At 42.9% G+C, this 22239-nt stretch overlaps 1 protein-coding gene across 1 annotated transcript in view; it reads right to left on the bottom strand.

Annotated features, from left to right (window-relative positions):
* LOC141165727 (dynein axonemal heavy chain 3-like) overlaps positions 1-22239 on the bottom strand; it is a 2796342-nt gene that overhangs the window by 396703 nt on the left and 2377400 nt on the right. Inside the window, exons 60-61 of the mRNA XM_073651577.1 lie at positions 13088-13221; positions 7576-7747 (exon numbers count right to left, since the gene is read on the bottom strand). Coding sequence (XP_073507678.1) covers positions 7576-7747; positions 13088-13221 — 306 coding nt within the window. The remainder of the gene's footprint in view (positions 1-7575; positions 7748-13087; positions 13222-22239) is intronic.

Raw genomic sequence — 22239 nt, 5'->3', positions numbered from 1 at the left:
ACAAGTTAGGGCCTCGGTTCATCGGTCCTCTGGAGGTCATCAGTCAGATCAACCCGGTGGCCTATAAATTAAAACTCCCAGCCAACTTACGGATCCCTAACTCCTTTCATGTATCTCTCCTCAAACCTGTGGTACTTAACTCTTTCTCCAAGTCTACAGGTACGCCTCCTGCTCCGGTTTCTGCTGAGGACGAGTTTGAGGTAGAGAACATTCTTGCCACCAAAAGGGTAAGAGGAAAGACCTTTTTTCTAGTAGATTGGAGGGGGTTTGGTCCTGAGGAGAGAATGTGAGAGCCCCGGGAGAACATCCATGCCCCTCTCATCCTAGCTAAATTTCTGTCTGGCCTAAAAAAGGGGGGGCCTAAAGGGGGGGTACTGTAGCACCGGCGTCCCTGCCCTCTGCTAGGCAGGGATGCTGTTCCCCTCACCTCCCTGCTCCGTGCCCGGCGTCCTCCTCCCGCTCTGCTGGCAGCGCGCGCTCCTTCCCGTCCACTGTGCTTAGGGCGCGCGCGCGCGCTCTCCCTCCCTCTTAAAGGGGCCGCGCGCGCCGTCCTAAGGAGTCCCCGGCCAATGGCCGGAGGACTTCACCATATATAAGGCACCTCCTCCAAAATGGAGGTGCCCGAGCAATGTTGTTGCACTGTTCACTACTCTGCTTCAGCCCTCAGGTCCCGTTGCCAGTTCCTGCCAGTTACCTGCCAGTTACCTGCCTGATTCCTGCCTGATTATCTGCTACCTGCCTGCTAGTCTGAGGTCCGACGGTCTGCCTTACTACTCCTGTCAGTCTGTCTAAGGACCAGTCTGCCCGCTCACCTGGGAGCGCACATCAGCCACCTGCCTGCTTGCCCGAGGTCCAACGGTCTGCCTTCCAACTCCTGTCAGTCTGTCTATGGACCAGCTTGCCCGCTCACCTGGGAGCACACACCTGCTACCTGCCTGCTAGTCTACCTGGAGGCTCCGCTGTCACGTGCTGTGACCACCTGCCTGTCCAGTGACTCCTGCTCGCTCACCTGGGAGCGCTCATCTGCTGCCTGTCTGCTAGCCTACCTGGAGGCTCTGCCGTCACGTGCTGTGACCACCCGCCTGTCCAGAGACTTCTGCCCGCTCACCTGGGAGCGCTCATCTGCCGCCTGTCTGTTGGTCTTCCTGGAGGCTCCGCCGTCACATGCTGTGACCACCCGTTCATCCAGAGACTCTCGCCTGTTCACCTGGAAGCTCACGTCTATCATCGGCCGCCACAGGTCGTACCAACCCTTTACCTAGAGACTGCCCCGGTCACTTGCCGTGACCATCTGCCCGTTCATCCAGAGACTGCCCCGGTCACTTGCCGTGACCATCTGCCCGTTCACTCAGAGACTGCCCCGGTCACTTGCCGTGACCATCAGCCCGTTCATCCAGAGACTGCCCCGGTCACTTGCCGTGACCTCCAGCCCGTTCACTCAGAGACTGTCCCGGTCACCTGCTGTGACCTCCTGCCCGTCTTCCCTGGTCGCCACCCGCTCCCTTACAAGGACTGCCCCCTTGTATAATAGCTCAGAGGTTCCGCCTCCCAGACCCGTTACACTGCCTAAGGATGTGCCATTTTAAGTGTCCATCGGCATCCGTGATCATGTTGCTTTGACAGCCAGGGTCGGTCAAAGTGGTGCTCCATTGAAGTCCAGCTTGTGGATGGGCTTCATAGGAGACTGTTTTTTGTTATATACAACAATACTCTGCAATTGTTGTGTAGAAGCAATCAGACTATTGCAGGTTCAAATCCTCTAACAGGACTAAGAAATACAGTAAAAATGTTAAAAAAAAAGAGTTTTTAGTTTTTACAAGTATGAAAAAAATAAAACTTTTCCCTCATTGACAATAAAGAAATGCAAAAATAAAAAAAAATACACGTATGTGGTATCGTCACATCCCCAAAAGTAGGATTTGTCAAATCATAAAATTAGTTAACTTGATCGTAAATGCTATAAAGAGAAAGAAAAATCGAAACTCCAGAATTATATTTTTTGGCCCCCGCAACCCTGCAAAAAATAAGAAGCAATCAAAACATTGTATCTCCCCAAAATGATATCAATAAAACTATCAACTCATCATGCAAAAACGACAACCCCAGCTCCTTCCACCTAATAAAGAAAATGTCTCGGAAAATGGCTACATAAATAAAAAGGTTTTTTACAAATTTCTAATTCATTTCTCACCACTTAAATAAAGCAAACAAAAAAAAAACAACCATGCATGTTTGGTATCTCTATAATTTTACTGACCTATAAAATCATATTGCTAAAATCATATTGCTAGCTTATTTTTACCGTATAATCAACGCCATAAACACAATACCCAAAAACAATGGCGGAATGAATTTTTTTTGTAATTTCGCAACACTTGAAATTTTTTTTTACCATTTTCCAGTACATCTCATGGTCAGGTCATTCAAAAGTACAACTCGTCCCACAAAAAACAAGCCTTCATATGGCCATATTGACAGAAAGATAAAAAAGTAATCACTAAAGAAAGAAGGGGAGAAAAAAAGAAAGAGCAAAGACAGAAAAACAAAATATCATGAAAGGGTTAATAGTCAATGACTTTGGAAATGTTTTTTGGAGCTCTCCTAGAGGTATATTATTACTATATCCTTAGTATGTTTATGTGCTTTCCACCTAATCTATTGCATTATTCATTATATTACCTTGATGTTAGCACCCCATAATCTGGATCATTTTTTAATGTGGAATTTTAATGTATATTAATAAACTTTGGTAGCAATATATGATCCATGTGCATTTTGTATTTATACTTCTGGAGAGAGCTGTATTTTTTAACTATGAACTGAAAGGGATTGGATCTATAATGTGTTTTTTGCTGTCTGACAAATATCTTTCATCCATGAGGGCTTGGCAATCTGAATATTAAGCATTTCCAAATGCCCATAGCCCTTATTATTGGCTAAATCTCAAGTAGAGCTTTGTATAAATTTTGGCCATGAAACCCTCATATGCATTGTGTCTGCCTTGGGCTTCAAAAAAACAACAACTTGGATTTATTTCTGAAAGTATTTCATGAAATATAAGATTTACATCAATTAGCATTTTATTACTGTTACAAACTTGCTCATGTAGGTGCCTATAATGGCATATGACAAGTATCCTGTAATTCAGTAAGGTGTTATAAACCATGCTGGTGCTGAATTTTGCACCCTATACATTTTATGTAATGAGAAAGTCATTTTTAAGCTAACATTTTTATATTTCGTATCTTTAGAAATGGTCATTTGAAAAAAAAATGCTTCTGACCTGTTATCCACTCACCTTTGTTATTCTTTCTTGTAAAATGCATAAATATAAATTTTAAAAAACATGGTTAGATAGATTTGCCAAAGGATATTGTTGTTAGTGTACACATAAAACTATGTTAATAAAAAGTATATATATAAATATATAAATATATATAGCAATAATAATAATAATAATAATTTATATACTAAGACTCCATAAAAGATAAATTAAATATATTCTTCGAAAAAAGTCTGAGATTTTAGGAAAAGATGCAATTCTAAATTATTACCTACCAATGTGCAAAACAAAATCTATATTTACTCTGTAGTTGGCAATCACATTGACATACAGCTGGGTTTTTAGCAAAAAGATCCAGCTGTTAAAATTAAGCCACTAATCTACAATGGATGGTTTGCATTTTTAGTGTAAAACTGTTAACAAAAACCCCACGAGGCTGAGATTCGCCTGTTTTGCTTCTTGGTGAAGTGAAACGGACTTGAAAGAAAAATAAAAACTGTGTCAGTCTCTCTCTGTGCCAACTGACCCCATGGGAAGAAACAGACAGATTTCCGGCTCAACAGGGTCTTTTTTGAGATTTTTTTTTTTATTTCTAAAAACCTCCAGGCATACTTGCTCAACCATGTAGAAATAACAATTCCACCTACATAAAGAAGTCTGCACAAAGAACAGTTTTTCAATTTATCCTAGTCTATATGAACACTCTACTGTCTGATTATCTGTTTTACACTGGAAATGTTCACATTTTAGGAGAGAATGTAAGAAAACACCATAAGAGCAGATGAATACAAGCATCATAAATATATTGTATCAAATCAACAAAGCAAGCCTAACCATTAAAAATATATATATTTTCCAATTTTTTTTAATACACATTTTCAATACTCTTACTAAAGGTATGAATTTATTATTTCCAATGTGATATCATTTTAGTATTTAAGCAGTGAAAGTTCCGGATGTACATGTGAAATGTGTCCGTAGGGTTACATTAGATGAAAGAGACCAAAAGAATGTCCTTGCCATTATATATTAGTATACTACAAAAAAGATATAGAACTTCATCATAGACTATGCTATTCCATACAAAAATACAGAACTCTAAGTATACATTAAAGATGGTTTTCAGGTTTAACTTTTTTATATTCCACAACTGTCTGTACAGTTATATGAAAAAGTTTGGGCACCCCTATTAATCTTAAGCTTAATGTTTTATAAAAATTGGTGTTTTTGCAACAGCTATTTCAGCTTGACATATGTAATAACTGTTGGACACAGTAATGTTTCTGCCTTGAAATGAGGTTTATTGTACTAACAGAAAATGTGCAATCTGCATTCAAACAAAATTTGACAGGTGCATAAGTATGGGCACCTCACCAGAAAAGTGACATTAATATTTAGTAGATCCTCCTTTTGCAAAAATAACAGCCTCTAGTCGCTTCCTGTAGCTTTTAATGAGTTCCTGGATCCTGGATGAAGGTATTTTTGACCATTCCTCTTTACAAAACAATTCCAGTTCAGTAAAGTTTGATGGTCGCCGAGCATGGACAGCCCTCTTCAAATGATCCCACAGAAGTTCAATGATATTCAGGTCTGGGGACTGGGATGGCCATTCCAGAACATTGTAATTGTTCCTCTGCATGAATGCCTGAGTAGATTTGGAGCGGTGTTTTGGATCATTGTCTTGCTGAAAGATCCATCCCCGGCGTAACTTCAACTTTATCACTGATTCTTGAACATTATTGTCAAGAATCTGCTGATACTGAGTGGAATCCATGCGTCCCTCAACTTTAACAAGATTCCCGGTGTCGGCATTGGCCACACAGCCCCAAAGCATGATGGAACCTCCACCAAATTTTACTGTGGGAAGCAAGTGTTTTTCTTGGAATGCTGTGTTTTTTTGCCGCCATGCATAACGCCTTTTTGTATGACCAAACAACTCAATCTTGGTTTCATCAGTCCACAGGACCTTCTTCCAAAAAGAAATTGGCTTCTCCAAATGTGCTATTGCATACCTCAGCCGACTCTGTTTGTGGCGTGCTTGCAGAAAGGCCTTCTTTCGCATCACTTTCCCATACAGCTTCTCCTTGTGCAAAGTGCGTTGTATAGTTGACCGATGCACAGTGACACCATCTGCAGCAAGTTGATGCTGCAGCTCTCTGGAGGTGGTCTGAGGATTGTCCTTGACTGATCTCACCATTCTTCTTTTCTGCCTTTCTGATGTTTTTCTTGGCCCCCCACTTCTGGCCTTAACAAGAACTGTCCCTGTGTTCTTCAATTTCCTTACTATGTTTCTCACAGTGGAAACTGACAGGTTAAGTCTCTGAGACAGCTTTTTGTATCCTTCCCCTGAACAACTATGCTGAATAATCTTTGTTTTCAGATCATTTGACAGTTGTTTTGAGGAGCCCATGATGCCACTCTTCAGATGAGATTCAAACAGGAGAACAACTTGCAAGTGGCCACTTTAAGTAGCTTTTCTCATGATTGCATACACCTGGCTTTGAAGTTCAAAGCTCAGTGAGGTTACAAAACCCCAAAAAGTGCTTTAGTAAGTCAGTAAAAAGTAGGTAGGAGTATTTAAAACAAGAAAATGATAAGGGTGCCCATACTTATGCACCTGCCAAATTTTGTTTGAATGCAGATTGCACATTTTCTGTTGGTAGAATAAACCTAATTTCAAGGCAAAAACATTACTGTGTCCAACAGTTATTACATATATCAAACTGAAATAGCTGTTGCAAAAACGCCAATTTTTATAAAACATTAAGGTTAAGATTAATAGGGGTGCCCAAACTTTTTCATATAACTGTGTGTAAAAATAAGATAGAGCTTATGTAAACCCTTGCCGCTCAAGCACTAACTCCCTGTAGCTGCCTCCAATCATTGTTAATAGACAGCAGTGCGGCATGGCGACTACAAGTGACCGCTGCAGCCAATAATGAGACACAGCAGTCATACAGATCTAGATGGCACAAAATCATTGAGACCTGTGATTGGTGTGAATGAAGTCACTGCTGCTGGATTGTCAACAAAGACCTGTAACATCAGTGGGAAGACAATGATGGTATGGCAGGAGGTAACTAGAACCCCAAAACAGAGAGACTGAGAGAGAGAGAGAGAGTATGGTGTATGTACCTCAAAATGTGGTATATACATCTATGGTTCGATTTTTCCTGTGTGGATTGGATGGGTTGTTACTGACATCTGGTCAGAATTTCATGTCAATAGCAGCTTTAGAAATATATTTACTTAGAAAATTGGTGACGTGTTCAATACTTATTTCACCCACTGTATAGTGCACATATGTGGCAAAATTACCAAAACGAGGGAATCAATAGTGCATGTCCCGATCTCAGCAGGCTAACACAGACATAAGATATACACTGACATAAGAAATAGTGATGAACGCAAGTGCTCATTATTCAAGTTTGCCGAGGGTGCTCAGGTTTGCGCTGAGTATCGCCTGGTGGTCGAATGGCATTTTTGAGTCCACGTGGCCACATGTTTCGTGGCTGTTAGACAGCCACAAAACATGCAGGGATTGCCTGTGTTTGTCAGGCAATCCCCATATGTTTTGTGGCTGTCCAGCAGCCACAAAACATTCAGCCGCGGGGACTCAAACATGTCACTTGAGCACTCGCGATACTTGGTGGATACCCAAGCACCCTCGGCAAAGTTGAATAACGAGCACTTGCGCTCATCACTAATCTATATCCATCATGAACACACCAATATGTACACATACACTTAGATAGAGCTCTATGTATGCCTGGAAAAGGCATACCTATAAAATACCAAAAAGTTAATTTACTTGGAATAAATGACATAATTACTAGTCAAAGAATGAGAAATGTTGTTTCCCCAGTTTAATGAATGATGTGACATTCAATTTTGCAAGGCTAATAGGACGTAAACACATTTCATTAAATTACATTTTAAAAAATACTAATTTTAAGACTGTAAAAAACTGTAAATACAGAAATTGGCTCCTTGTAATGTGCAAACAATGCAAAAAGCCAGCACTGTACCGTTCATGCAGCCAATTGTTCATAATATTTTCAGAATGTTCTGAATAGGCAGAAAGCCATGAGATGAGTGGTGAACAGGTGCCTCGGGGTCATAAATCATAATAAAGAGCTCGACAAGATGACAGAGACTAACAAGGTAATTATAACTTAAACAGTGTAACGTGTAAAGAATTAACCACATTTTTCACTTAGCTGTTCAGATTTTAATGTTGATGCAAATATAATTCAAGTCCTGGAAAAAAAACACATTTAGTCTTTTAGTACCTGTATGCTGTTCCCAACTGTTCGCAAGTAGTCTGGATCTGTAACTTTGCATATCTGAATTTTATTGATTTTTTCCATGTTTTTTATCCACTTATTTGCTTGACCTTGGGGATCGATTACAAGAGGCCAACGTTGAGCTGACGTCACTATAATGGCATTTTCTAGGGAGAAACTAGAAAAATGGACAGTCAGTTATTTATTATTGGTTTGTTTAGGGTTAGAATCTTGTAGATTAGAGTACAAATACGTAGCATAGCTAATCTGTTCCCGACATAAATCAATTCAAAACTACAGCTGGTACTGCAAAAAAGTAGTCCTTATATGACTAAGTCGAGAAAAAAAATAAAAAAGTTATAGCTCCTGGAAGAAGGGGCGGAAGCGATGAAAGCTGAAGTTTGCTCAGTCAGGAAGTGGGTAAAAATGTCATATTGTGGATACATTAAATAGGACCTGCTACTTAGTCAAAAGTGGCAATTTCTTGTTATTATTTATTTCTTATTTCTTCAATGAGCATTGCAGTTTTTGTTATTTAACCCCTTAAGGACCCTAGGATTTTCCATTTTTTGCATTTTCGTTTTTTGCTCCCCTTGTTCCCAGAGCCATAGCATTTTTATTTTTTGGTCAATATGGCCGTGTGAGGGCTTATTTTTTACGGGACGAGTTGTACTTTTGAATAACATTACTGGTTTTACCATATCGTGTATGAGAAAACGGGAAAAAAATTCCAAGTGCGATGAAATTGCAAAAAAAAGTGCAATACCACAGATGTTTTTTTATTTTTTTTACCACGTTCACTGAATGCTAAAACTGACCTGCTATTCTTATTTCCAGGTCATTATGAGTTTGTAGATACCAAACATGTATAGGTTCTTTTTTATTTAAGTGGTGGAAAAAAAATCCAAAGTTTGCTAAAAAAAAAAGGCGCCATTTTCCAATACCCGTAGCGTCTCCATTTTTTGGGATCTGGGGCCGGGTGAGGGCTTATTTTTTGCACGCCGATCGTAAGTTTTTATTGATACCATTTTGGGGTAGATCCGATGTTTTGATCGCCCGTTATTGCATTTTATTGCAATGTTGCTGCGACCAAAAAACGTAATTCTGGCGTTCAGATTTTTTTTACGTTACGCCGTTTACCGATTGGATTAATTCTTTTTTTATATTGATAGATCGAGCGATTCTGAATGTGGCGATACCAAATATGTGTATGTGTTTTTTTTATTATTATTATTTTATTTTGATTGAGGCGAAACTTTTTTTTTTTTTAATTTTTTTAATATTTTTTAAAAACATTTTTTTTACACTTTTTGCTTGCTTTTATAGTCTCCATAGGAGACTAGAAGCAGCAACTGTCCGATTGCCTCTGCTACATAGAGGTGATGAGCAGATCACCTTAATGGAGCAGAAATATGTGCTATGAGCACCGACTACTAGGTGGCGCTCATAGCGATCTTTACATGACAACCACTGGGGTCTGCTGCAGACCCAGGGTTGTCATGCCCACCCATCAGTGACCTACGATCACGTGACGGGGTCACCGATGGGCGGGGTAAGTGACGCGCTTCCTGAGCGGCGCTGTTAAATGCCGCTGTCAGAGATTGACAGTGGCATTTTACATGTTAACAGCCGCGGGTGGATCGCGATTGAACAGGGGGTGACAGCCTGATGCGTACTATTACACCCCAGGCTGTAAAGGGGTTAACTATCTGCCTCATGATTCCAGAGATGTGAGCCTTTTTACAGTATTTATGGCTACTTTTTATAGTCTTTACCAAGGGGACGTGCCTCACATAATTCTCTAGGTGTATGCCTTTAAGATGCCCTGCATAATTTTCTTGTAGTCACTGCCCCCTTGTAAAGACCAAAATTATTAGAACTAAATAAGAAGGCCCATATATTGAGAATCACAACACAGGCTTTAAACCCCCCCCCCACAAAAAACAGTATACTCAGGAGAATAGTGAGAATAAAATAAGAGCAAACATGGTCCACTGTTGACATGTCGATTAGAGATGAGCGGTGTTCGACTAGAACTGTTCACCAATCTCAAATTCCAGCTGTTTTGGGCGATGTTCGAGTCGTTCGACGAACGCGAACGATTTGCAAAAAATTCGGCTGTTCGAGGTTATGTTCGATAACTGTTCGTGCACCAAAAGCGTGTCCTGCATGTCTGGCGCTATTTAGAGCACCAATCATGCAGGGATTGTCTGCCACTCACTGTAATGCCACAGCCATGGTGGTTGTGGCATTACAGTGGTTGCCCAAATCGATGGGAACAGTGCTCACAGTGAAACATGAAAAGCCGGCAATTCAGCAGCGGCATAGACCGGTACCCGACAATTTAGACAAGAAGGAATAAAGCATCACACATAGATTAGATAGATAGAAACATGTCAGTCACATATATAATAAGTACAGTGACAGTGTTGGTTACTGTACTTGTCATTTAGTGTAAAGGATTTATTTAAAAAAATATTAGTGTTTTCATGCACCGTCTCTTTAAAAAAGCCGGCCGGCAATTCAGCAATGGTACCCGACAATTTATAACAGATTAGATAGATAGAAACATGTCAGTCACATATATAAGAAGTACAGTGATAGTGTTGATTACTGTACTTGTCATTTAGTGTTAAAATAAAGGATTTATTAAAAAAAATTGTCGTGGGGTTCCCCGGAATTTTAGTCTCTAGCGGAGGTTAAGCAGACGGCTGGGGCAGATGTTTGAAGCCTGGGAAGGGGGTAATACCCACGGAGCTTCCCAGGCTACTAATATCAGCCCCCAGCTGAATACCTAGCCTTTACTAGCTATTAAAATGGGGGACCCCCAAAAAAATTACGTGGGGTCCCCCCTATTTTCATAGCTAGCAAAGGCTAGGCAGACAGCTGGGGTCTGATTTTAATAGCCCAGGAAGGGTGCCATGAATATTGGCCCCCTCCCAGGCTAGAAAAATCAGCGGTCAGCCGCCCCAGAAATGGCGCATCCATAGGATGCGCCAATCCTGGCACTTAGCCTCGCTCTTCCCACTGCCCTGTAGCGGTGGCAGTGGGGTAATAGGGTTGGGGTTGATGTCAGCTTATAATGCCAGCTGACATCAAGCCCAGGTTAGTAATGGAGAGGCGTCTATAGGACACCCCCATTACTAACCCCATAGTCAAAGTTACAAAAAAAACGCAAACACCCAGAATAAAGTCCTTTAATTGAAATAAAGACACAATTCTTTATTTTCTAAATTAAACCACACTTACCATCACGCCCATTCCAGCTGAAGCCAACGATCTCCTGCAATAAAAGTAAAATAATAAAGCAACATCATACTTACCTTTCCATGGTTCCCACAACAGCTTCAGCTCTGCTACATTCACATGACAGGCTGGACCGCAGCAGAACGCTGCCATCCAGCTTGCCATGCGGCAGACACTGAGAAGCGCAGGCATGCTTGCGCTCCTCAGTGTCTGGCTGTGACGGCATCCAGATGAGCCGAGTTCATGTCCAATGAACTCAGCTCACCTCATGCACGTCACTGACAGCGTGGGAAAATTCTCAGCGCTCAGGACTTGAGCAAGGGAATTCTCCCAAGCTGGGATGGCATTGAGATGACAGGCTGGATCACAGGTGAGCGCTGCCATCCAGCATGCCATCATTCATAGACACTGCAGAGCGCAAGCATGCCTGCGCTTCTCATTGTCTGCCGCATGGCAAGCTGGATGGCAGCGTTATTACATTAAACACATACAGATCTTTAGAAAAGGTACTTCTAAAGTTCGTTTATGATATGTAAATGAAGCCTTTGACTAGTCGTTGGGGCGTTAGTGTCTCCAGACTAGTCGACCTACTTAGCATGTTATCATGCCTCTGTGGGCGTGATAACATGACTTACAAGTGCCGGTGTCATCACCAGCGCTTTACAAACCTCACACATGCGCGCGGCTCCTTTCCCTCACTATATTGAGCCTCTGAAGCCGGGCATACACGTCTCGGCATCAGAGAGGCGCACTACGTATGATCGGAGGTCTTCTGCACCTCTGAAGAAGTTTAATGTTACACAGGAAGTGTTAGGCAGGGTATTTAGATATGTGGACACAACTGCTGGTGGTTATGAGTGCAGGGGGGACCTGACAAGTTTCCTTTTATAATGTAGTACAAAAGATGAGGCATTAAAGAGGACAAGTCACAGGTCAAAAGTAGGGAGTTTTTGCTCTTTTTTTATTCCTGCGGCCCCCTTGAGTACTCTCTTTTATATTTTTTAAAATTTGACAAAAGATTCCAGACACATGAGCCTTTTATTTAGTGTGCCCAGTATGCTAATTTGTAAGGTCTTTTCCAAGAGGGCGGTACTGATAGGACCCTCAGGGGTGTGCCTTTAGGCTGCCTTGCATTATTGCCTTATGAAAAATGCCCCTTTGGTAAAGACCTTCAAATCATCATATTGGGCACACTAAATACTCATATCTCTGGACCTGTTTAATGGATTTTTAAAAAGAAAAAAATCTGCATATTTAGAGGACAAGCAGGAATAACATTTTGACTTAGTAACAGGTCTCCTTTAAATCACTTATGTTGCTTTGGAACGGGGAATGAAATCTGAAAAGTAGTCCAGGGGAGTTTCTAGGGGTTTTTAATGATTCATTTGAAGATTTAATGTCTGGGAGAAAAGTATGGAAAGGAAAGAAAATCAAGAGTAGAACTGAAATAAATTACTATGTGATATAAACACAGCTGCATCAGCCATTATACCTAGAATATATTTAAAGGGAACCATGCCTTCCTACTCAGCCACATTCACCTATGTATGATTAAACTCCCTGCCTAACCAGCCCTGTATAACGTAATTTCCTATGCCAATGAGGCCTTTGACTAGTCGATGGGGCATTAGTTGCTCCAGACTAGTCAGCCCTCTTTTCATGTTGTGAGCGTGATAACATAATTTGCACGTCTGCGCACGCACGCAGCTCATTTTTTGGCAGTATCACTGTGTCTTTGAAGCCAGGTGTACGCTTCCTGGTTTCAGTGACGTAACGACACTGTTAAAATGAGCGGCGCGCATCTGCAGATTTGCAGCTGGTGATGAGGTCAGCTCGTGCAAATTATGTTATCACGCCAACCGGGCCGTGATAGCATGATAAGAGGGTTGACTATTCTGGAGAAACTAATGCCACGTCGACTAGTCAAAGGCCTCGCTGGCATAGGAAACGGGGACATTATAAATGCTTTTTTAAAGCATTTATTTAACTGAATTAAGTTACACAGCTGGTTATGCAGGGAGTTTAGTCATACATAGGTGAATGCTGCTGGATTGGAAGGCATGGGGGACCTGACAGGTTTCCTTTAAAGAATACAGGAAGCCAAGTTGGACTGGGATTTCTAGGTTACAATGTCAAGGTTTTTAGTTATATTTTCTAACAGTAGATGTTCTGATTGCAAGGAAATTCAAGAATAAATAGAGTATTTGTACTTGGTCTCTTCTATTTAAGTCATATTTTGTTCTTTGTTATAAAACACAAACAAATTACATACTTATCTTTCGGAAGCCCGTGGAATTGCCATTCCATTATTTTTACAGGATCACCCAAAGTGCCCGAAATTGCAAATCCATTTGAGACGGGAATATTTTTGCCTTGACACATATTAAACCAGCTTTTCAAAATGTCCTTAAGGGAAAAAAAAATACTGTTAAGTGGTAAAAAAAAACCTCTGGTGTTCTAATAAATAATACTTTCATTCGAATGATACTGTTATTACTCTTGCACAAATATTTCAAATAATTCTCTTAAATTAAGTAAATAATTTAAAAGCAGCTGAGACCTCAACCAATTGAGCAAACCACAGTGCAGAAACCCTCAGTTTGTCCTTGATTAGGAGCAGAGCATTATACAGTACATTAGGCTATGTTCACACATCATGTTTTATTCCGAGTTTTTTTATGCAGTTTTTTATGAAAATTTTCAGCTGCCTTTTGCAGTACCAGCAAAGTCTATGAGAAACCAGAATTCTCTGTTCACACATTATGGTTTTTTTATGTTCAGGATTTTGTGCCTTGCATGTTTTTTTGGAAATAAGAGCATGTCACTTCTTTCAGCGTTTTTTCACCATAGGAAGTAATGGGTGGTGAAAAAAACGCTGAAAAAATGCATCAAAATTTGGATCAGTGTTTTTTCAGCATTTTTGATGACAAAAAAGAGACAAAAGGACAGTGAAAAAACGCTGAAAAAATGCACCAAAAATGCATAAAAAAGCACCAAAACTGCAAGAAAAATCCTGAACAAAATGCCCTTGGAAATCAGGTTTTGCTGCAGAAAATTGACGCCAAAAATACCCATGATGTGTGAACATAGCCATAGACTTTCTTTGGAGCCTGTACACCACTCTGTTTGTGCGTAATGATAAGCTAACAGTTTCGGCTGTATTGTTTTAGTGTTCAATGAGAGTCTCAGGACCTGGAATTATACTGTTCAACACTAGAGATGAGCGTTGTTCTACTCGAACTGTTCGCCAATCTCAAATTCGAGCTGTTTTGGGCGGTGTTCGAGCCGGTCGGCGAACACGAACAATTTGAGAAAAATTCGGCTGTTCGAGGTTATGTTCGATAACTGTTCGTGCACCAAAATCATAACTGGATTTTTTCTCAGTAATGATGAAAATTAATGTTAATACGCAGTTTGAGTGTACAGCGGGGCGGGGGGAGGGGCAGGGGATGGATCTCTGCAGGAACAATGAAGATCTCCATTTTTTTTTCTCTTTCCCGCATTTGCAGTGGGGAGGTGCAATCTGTCAGCCTATCAGCAGCGCACACACGGAGCGAAGTGCTTTTTTTTCACACAAGCAAGGGCATGTGTGATTGGCAGTGTATGTCACATGTCCTTGCCCTATAAGACCAAGCCATTTTCCCCGTCGCCACCATTTTCTCACTGCTGCAGCTGCGTGTTAGACGGCACCGCTGTTGCTGTGTGCGCTATACCTTGTTAATTTCAAGCCAATTTTCGCACAAATATACAGATAGCTTGGGAGTAGGGAATAGTTGTGATTGCAGTCCTTTTAAGGACTAGGTTACAGCATTTCCTACGACTTTTATCAGGCAGGTCTGTGCTCTTAAATAGATAGATTGTGGGAGTAAAGACTAATTGTAATTGGAGTCCTTTTCAGGACTAGGTTACATCAGTTCCTATCAGTTTTTGCCAGGCAGGTCTGTGCCAGTGCTGTGCAAGTTTTTTTCACAGCATTTGGCTGAATCTAGCAAAGCTAATCCTTTTTGGCCTATTGCAGAGTGTGTTAGTCAGTGGAGTAGCCTATCTGTGTTGCAAGATATACCACCTGTGTATAGAATACCAATTTTTTTACTGCACCTAGTGAAGTAAAATCTTTTGGGCATAGCATCATTCTATTAGTCCATCTATACTGACCTCCATCAGGTTGCAAACTGAATATAATTTTTTTCTGCATCTAGCTCTGAAAAAATATTTGGGCTTCTAGCAGTGTGTGGGACTTGGTCTATTGGTCCATCTATACTGACCTCCATCAGGTTGCAAATTAAAAATAATTTTTTTCTTCATTTAGCTCTGAAAAAATATTTGGGCTTCTAGCAGTGTGTGGGACTTGTTCTATTAGTCCTTCTATACTGACGTCCAGCAAGTTGCAAATTGAATATAATTTTTTTCTGCATCTAGCTCTGAAAAAATATTTGGGCTTCTAGCGGTGTGTGGGACTTGGTCTATTAGTCCATCTATACTGACCTCCATCAGGTTGCAAATTAAAAATAATTTTTTTCTGCATCTAGCTCTGAAAAAATATTTGGGCTTCTAGCAGTGTGTGGGACTTGGTCTATTAGTCCATCTATACTGACCTCCATCAGGTTGCAAATTAAAAATAATTTTTTTCTGCATCTAGCTCTGAAAAAATATTTGGGCTTCTAGCAGTGTGTGGGACTTGGTCTATTAGTCTATCTATACTGACCTCCATCAGGTTGCAAATTAAAAATAATTTTTTTCTTCATTTAGCTCTGAAAAAATATTTGGGCTTCTAGCAGTGTGTGGGACTTGTTCTATTAGTCCTTCTATACTGACCTCCAGCAGGTTGCAAATTGAATATAATTTTTTTCTGCATCTAGCTCTGAAAAAATATTTGGGCTTCTAGCGGTGTGTGGGACTTGGTCTATTAGTCCATCTATACTGACCTCCATCAGGTTGCAAATTAAAAATAATTTTTTTCTGCATCTAGCTCTGAAAAAATATTTGGGCTTCTAGCAGTGTGTGGGACTTGGTCTATTAGTCCATCTATACTGACCTCCATCAGGTTGCAAATTGAATAAAAAAATTTTCTGCATCTAGCTCTGAAAAAATATTTGGGCTTCTAGCGGTGTGTGGGACTTGGTCTATTAGTCCATCTATACTGACCTCCATCAGGTTGCAAATTAAAAATAATTTTTTTCTGCATCTAACCCAGCCAATAGTTTTGGCCTAATACCACAGTTTGGCCACTCAGCTCTGCTCGGTTACCATCCATTGTTTTTTTGTGCAAACAACTCCAGAGTTGTGAATTAGTTAACCACCAAAATGAGTGGAAAAAGGCCTGCTGCTGGTGGAAAGGGGAATAGGCGTGTTGGGAAGGGGAAAAAAGGTTGTGTCCGTGGGGTAGGTGCAGAAGAAAGACCATCTTCCAGCCAAACTAAAATGTCTACTTCTTTTAGCGGACAATGTGATAAGATCCCTTTCTTACGGCCACGCCAATCGCTACAAATTCCAGATGAGGCACAAAAACAGCAGGAGCTTCAACGGATATCAAGTGCTCCTTTAAGTGGGCTCTCCTCCACATCAACTTCAACATCACAAATACTCCAGTCCTCAAAGGTGTCACCCAAATCGCACTTGCTTCCTCACAGCTCCCAAATCTCCAGCTGCCCGTCTGAGTATGAGGTAGAACAGATGGTTGAGTCTGCAGAGCTGTTTACTCATACTATAGCCTGGGAATCAGAGGTCGACTCCAGCGCTTCTGTGAATCCAGACGAGGAAATGATCTGCACTGATGCCCAGAATCTTTATGAGTCGGATCCAGGACCAGACGCAGAAGGTTCTGACCATAATGTAGACCCTCATTCCCAAACTGTAACTCCTGTTGGTGGAGACAATGAGGAAGACGATGATAAGACTCAAATACCTGATTGGAGCGACAACTTTAGTTTTTTGTCAGGGCAGGAACAGGTTGGCTCTGAGGACGACGGGTGTGATAACGCACAGGGTGATGATGATGAGGTCGGAGATCCCACTTACTGTCAACCCACAGTCAGCCAAGAGATGAGGTCAGCAGAGGAGGTGGAGGAAGATGCTAGTGACGACGAGATCAGGTTGCGCCTTCCTGGACAGAGACGTAGTACTGGAAGCACGTCAACAACTGCATCCTCAAACACAACTCTGCCTCTCACCACAAGTCGTGGTGGCTCTTCAGGTCGCATGGGTGCTAAGCCTTGCATAGCCTGGGCATTTTTTCAGATCGATAAAGATGACCCAACTCGTGTTATCTGTAACATTTGTCAGCAAAAGCTAAGTAGAGGCCAAAAAATACATAGTTTGAGTACTTCATGCATGAACCGGCACATGGACATGAAGCATAAGTTGCAGTGGGAAGCTCAGTGTGCTACAATGCGGTCTAGCCGGCCGGGCCAACCACCGTCTGCCATATCTTGTGCATCCGCGGCCTCTTCATCCTCTGTGACTGGGGGGACAGCAGTCACACCTGTTTTGGGGCGCAGACCTGCCACCTCTTTACCCGCAACAGCCAGCGTGATTGGCAGGTCATCATTTTCTTTGGAGGTGGTAACACCAGCTGGTCTTGAGCGCTGTCCGACATCGATAGCACCACCTTTGGATCAAGGCAACCTAACATGTCCGCCTGCATCTTCCTCACAGACCGGCAGTTTGCCGGGGACACCCTTATCAACCCCGTCTAAGCACAATAGCCAGCCCTCGGTCCCTCAGATGTGGACAAGTAAAAGACCATTTCCTCCTAGCCATGAGAAAGCTAAGAGGTTGAATTTCACCATCTGCAATCTCTTGGCTACAGAAATGCTGCCTTTCCGCCTGGTGGACACAGAGGATTTTCGAGACCTTATGTCCGTCGCAGTGCCCCAGTACCAGATGCCCAGTCGGCACTACTTCTCAAAGAAAGGTGTGCCTGCGCTCCACCAGCATGTCGCACACAACATCACCGCTTCTTTGAGAAACTCTGTGTGTGACAGGGTGCATTTCACCACAGACACTTGGACGAGTAGGCATGGACAGGGGCGTTACATGTCGCTGACTGGGCACTGGGTAACTATGGTGACAGCAGGACAAGGGGCTGCTGTCCAAGTCTTGCCGTCCCCACGAGTTGTGCGTCAATCCTCTTTATGTCATTTTTCCTCCACTGCTTCTGCCTCCTCAACCTCCTCTCGGTCTTCCACCTGCACCCAAAGCCTGTCTGGTCATGCCACAAGCTTTCTAACTGCGCAGAAGGGATCCTGCACACCTCCTTACTATGCTGGCAGTAGGGCTCAACGTCATCAGGCGGTTTTTACATTGAAATGTCTGGGAAATGTGAGTCACACAGCTGAGGAGTTGTGGTCAGCTCTGGAGAACCAATTTCATGAATGGTTGTCTCCACTGGACCTGAAACCAGGGAAGGCCGTGTGCGACAATGCTGCAAACCTGGGTGCGGCCCTTCGCCGGGGCAATGTCACACACGTGCCTTGTATGGCTCACGTGTTGAACCTGGTTGTCCAGCAATTTTTAGCCCACTATCCCAGACTAGATGGCCTTCTGCAGAGGGCACGGTCGCTGTGTGCTCACTTCCGCCATTCGCATCCCGCAGCTCAGCGACTTACATCTCTACAGAAGTCGTTGGGCCTGCCACTTCACCGGCTAAAATGCGATGTGCCTACCCGGTGGAATTCAACTCTGCACATGTTGCAGCGACTGTGGCAGCACCGACAAGCCCTGGTGCAATACGTTCTGACGTATAGCCTGGGCCAACGAGATTCAGAGGTGGGGCAAATCACGCTGGAGGAGTGGTCTCAGATCAAGGATCTATGCACCCTTCTGCACAGTTTTGAAATGGCGACGAAGATGTTTAGTGCTGACGATGCCATTATCAGCATGACTATTCCGGTGATTTACATGCTGGAGCACATGTTAAACAGAATTCGGAGTCAGGTGGTGGCACAAGAGGAGGTGGAGGAAGTAGAGGAGGAGGAGTTGTATGCGGAAGGGCTAACATCTGCAAGGTCCAGACGGTCGGCAGCACCAGGGCGGCAGGCATGTGAGGGTGGGGGAGATGATTTTACCAGGGCGCATGGTAGCAGCCAAACTAGTGAGGAAGGTGCAGGAGCCCAGGAAGAAGTGGAGGACGAACTGATGGAAGACTCATCAGATGAGGGAGACCTTGATCACATTTCTGTTGTGCGAGGTTGGGGGGAGAGGACAGAGGAAGGAAGCATGATTGTTACCTCGCCACCAACACAACAGGGACTTGGTGCTCCTGGATGCGCAACACACATGAGTGCCTTCTTGCTGCACTACCTGCAACATGACCCTCGAATTGTGAGAATTAGAAATAATCCTGACTACTGGGTTGCCACACTGTTAGATCCCCGGTACAAAAGTAAATTTGCAGAAATTATTCCTGCCATAGAAAGGGATGCACGCATGCAGGAGTATCAGCAGAGACTGTTGCAGAATCTTACATGTGCTTTTCCACAAAATACCAGTGGTGCACGTAGTGAATCTCACAGTTCCAACTTGCCAACCGTGGGACCGTCAAGTGTTCAGCACTCAAACCGTAACAGAACCACAGTATCTGCTGGTAACATCAATTTTGCGGAATCATTTCACCACTTTTTTAGCCCATCCTTTGCAAGGCCACAGGAGACAAGAAGTCTGACACATAGTCAACGCCTAGAGACGATGGTACAGGAGTATCTCCAAGTAAACATTGAAGCCACGACTGTGTCACTGGACCCTTGCTCTTTTTGGGCTTCCAATCTGGATAAATGGCCGGAGCTAGCCACTTACGCCTTGGAGATCTTGTCATGCCCCGCAGCCAGCGTTCTGTCTGAACGTGTGTTCAGCGCTGCTGGTGGTGTGCTGACAGATAAGCGCACGCGGCTCTCCACTGATAATGTAGACAGACTCACGTTCATAAAGATGAACAAATCATGGATCCGAAACGACTTTTCTACCCCTGTGTCATCCTGGGGAGAGTAAAAGCTTGATGATTGGTTAAAATCACCCTACCAACCGTTTTAAGCTTTCAAATTACTAATCATGTTTATCTGTATCTTGACTGGAAAATAATTTGGGCTTTGTAGCAGTGTGCAGCACTGATCCTATTAGGCCATCTATAATAAGCTTCACCAGATTTAAAATTAAAAATAATTTTTAGCTGCATCTAGCCCGGAAAATAATTTTGGGGCTCCGAGATGCGCAAGACACATAAGTGCCTTCTTGCTGCACTACCTGCAGCATGACCCTCATATTGTCAGAATTCGAAGTAATCATGACTACTGGGTTGCCACACTCTTAGATCCCCCAAACTTTTCGATCAACCTTTTCATTTTAATAAAGACCAAAAAAATGGTCATTTTTGAAATTATAAGCATTAGCAGGTTGTTAGAAACTGAAATCAAACAGTTTTCAACTCAAAACTTTATTCTAGGTGATGTTACATTTTCACATAGGACCCCTTGTTCGAAAGGAGCTTCTGAACTCTCTCATCCATTGAATTTGTCAGGTTTTGGATGGTTTCTGCTTCAATTGTTTTGCATGAGGACAGAATACCCTCCCAGAGCTGTTGCTTAGATGTGAACTGCCTCCCGCCATCATAGACACTCCTTTTAATGATGCTCCAAAGGTTCTGAATGGGGTAGAGGTCAGGGGAGCATGGGGGTCACACCACAAGTTTGTCCCCTTTTATGCCCATATCAGCCAGAGATGCAGATGTTTTATGTGCAGCATGAGATGGTGCATTATCATGCAGAAAAATGATCTTGCTGTGAAATACACGGTTCTTCTTCTTGAACCATGGCAGGAAGTGCTGTTTGAGAAAATCCACATACATTATGGAGTTCATCTTTAGCGCCTTCAGGGATCCTAAAGGGGCCGACAATCTCTCTCCCCATGATTCCAGCCCAAAACATTACTCCACCTCCTCCTTGTTGGCGCTGTAGCCGTGTTTGCGTGGGGTGTCCATCAACCAGCCATCCTCCACTCCATTCATCTGGACCATCGAGCGCTGCACGGCACTCATCCGTGAACAAAACAGTTTTGAAATCAGTCTTCATGTAATGTTTGGCCCACTGGAGCCGTTTCTGCTTGTGTGAAGTGGATAGAGGAGGTCGACAGGATGGCGTATGCACAGCTGCAAACCTCTGAAGGACCCTGCATCTTGTTGTTCGGGGGACGTTGGAGGCACAAGCAGCTTCAAAAACTTGTCTGCTGCTATGACAAGGCTTTTTTGCCGCTGCTCTTTCAACCTGACGTAATTGCCTGTAGGAAAGAGTCCTCAATTTGCCCTTATCAGCACGCACACGTGTGTACTGTGAATCAGCTACATACTTCTTGATTGCCAAGACACTTCATCCTGATCATCGCACAATGTTGATTGTAGTCATGCCTTGACCTAAACACTCCACAATTTGTTGCTTCTCAGCAGCCGACACATCCTTTTTCTTTCCCATTTTGGCAGAAAATGTAGGCTGCTTAATAATGTGAGAGAGCCTTCTTAAGTAGTCTTGCCTTTCATTGGACACACCTGCCAAACTAATTAGCACAGGTGTCTGCAATTGCTTACAGTGATATAAAGAGCCCTGACACACATCACCATCAATGAGTTTAACTGACAAACAAACAAATTCTTCCCTTATCACTCCTAAACACTTTTTGCATAATAATTTGGAACGCGGTGTACATGTGCTTTTCCACAAAACACCAGTGGTTCACGTAGTGAATCTTACAGTTCTAACTTGCCAAACGTGGTCTGTATGGAATTGTTCAATAAAGGGCCCAAAATTAAGATAACATAGATGGGAGAGGTCTCTATGAATAGGAATTCCTAAGTATTTGATACCCTGTGAGGGCCAGGCAAAGGGAAAGTTGGACTGGATGGAATCCTACATGGATTTAGGGAGGGAGACATCGAGGGCCTCAGACTTCGCTGCATTGATTTTAAAATTTTACCATGTAACAAAGTGATCTATTTCAGCCATAACAGCAGGGATGGATATATGTGATTGAGTGATATATACTAGGACATCATCAGCAAATAGAGAGCACTTGTACTCGGTGCCTCCCACCTCAATCCACCTAATATTGGGGTTATGGCGAATTGATGAGAGCAGGTGCTCCGTCACTAGGATGTATAAGAGAGGGGACAGAGGACATCCCTGCCTTGTCCCATTGGTGATTGTGAAAGGTGATGAAAATGTTCTGACGCACCCCCTGGGCCTTGGGACACCCGGAGCCGGACCCTTTTTGGTGGATGCTGGTGGTTGTAGTCTTCGTGGCGGCGATCCGGTTCCGTGGCTCAGGGCGGTCAAACCAGTGGCGGAACTATTTATGTGGTTTTGATGTTTAAATGTCCGACTACGCCACCCGTGGATTGCGGTCAGAGTGAACCGCCGCTACAGGGCAGACCGCTAAGGCTGG

This window comes from Phyllobates terribilis, unplaced genomic scaffold (genome assembly GCF_046119375.1).
Source record: "Phyllobates terribilis strain yellow unplaced genomic scaffold, ASM4611937v1 Scaffold_11__3_contigs__length_659146591, whole genome shotgun sequence".
Lineage (NCBI taxonomy): Eukaryota > Metazoa > Chordata > Amphibia > Anura > Dendrobatidae > Phyllobates > Phyllobates terribilis.
Note: the sequence above shows the minus strand (reverse complement) of the source record. Positions and strands in the feature narration are given on the sequence as shown.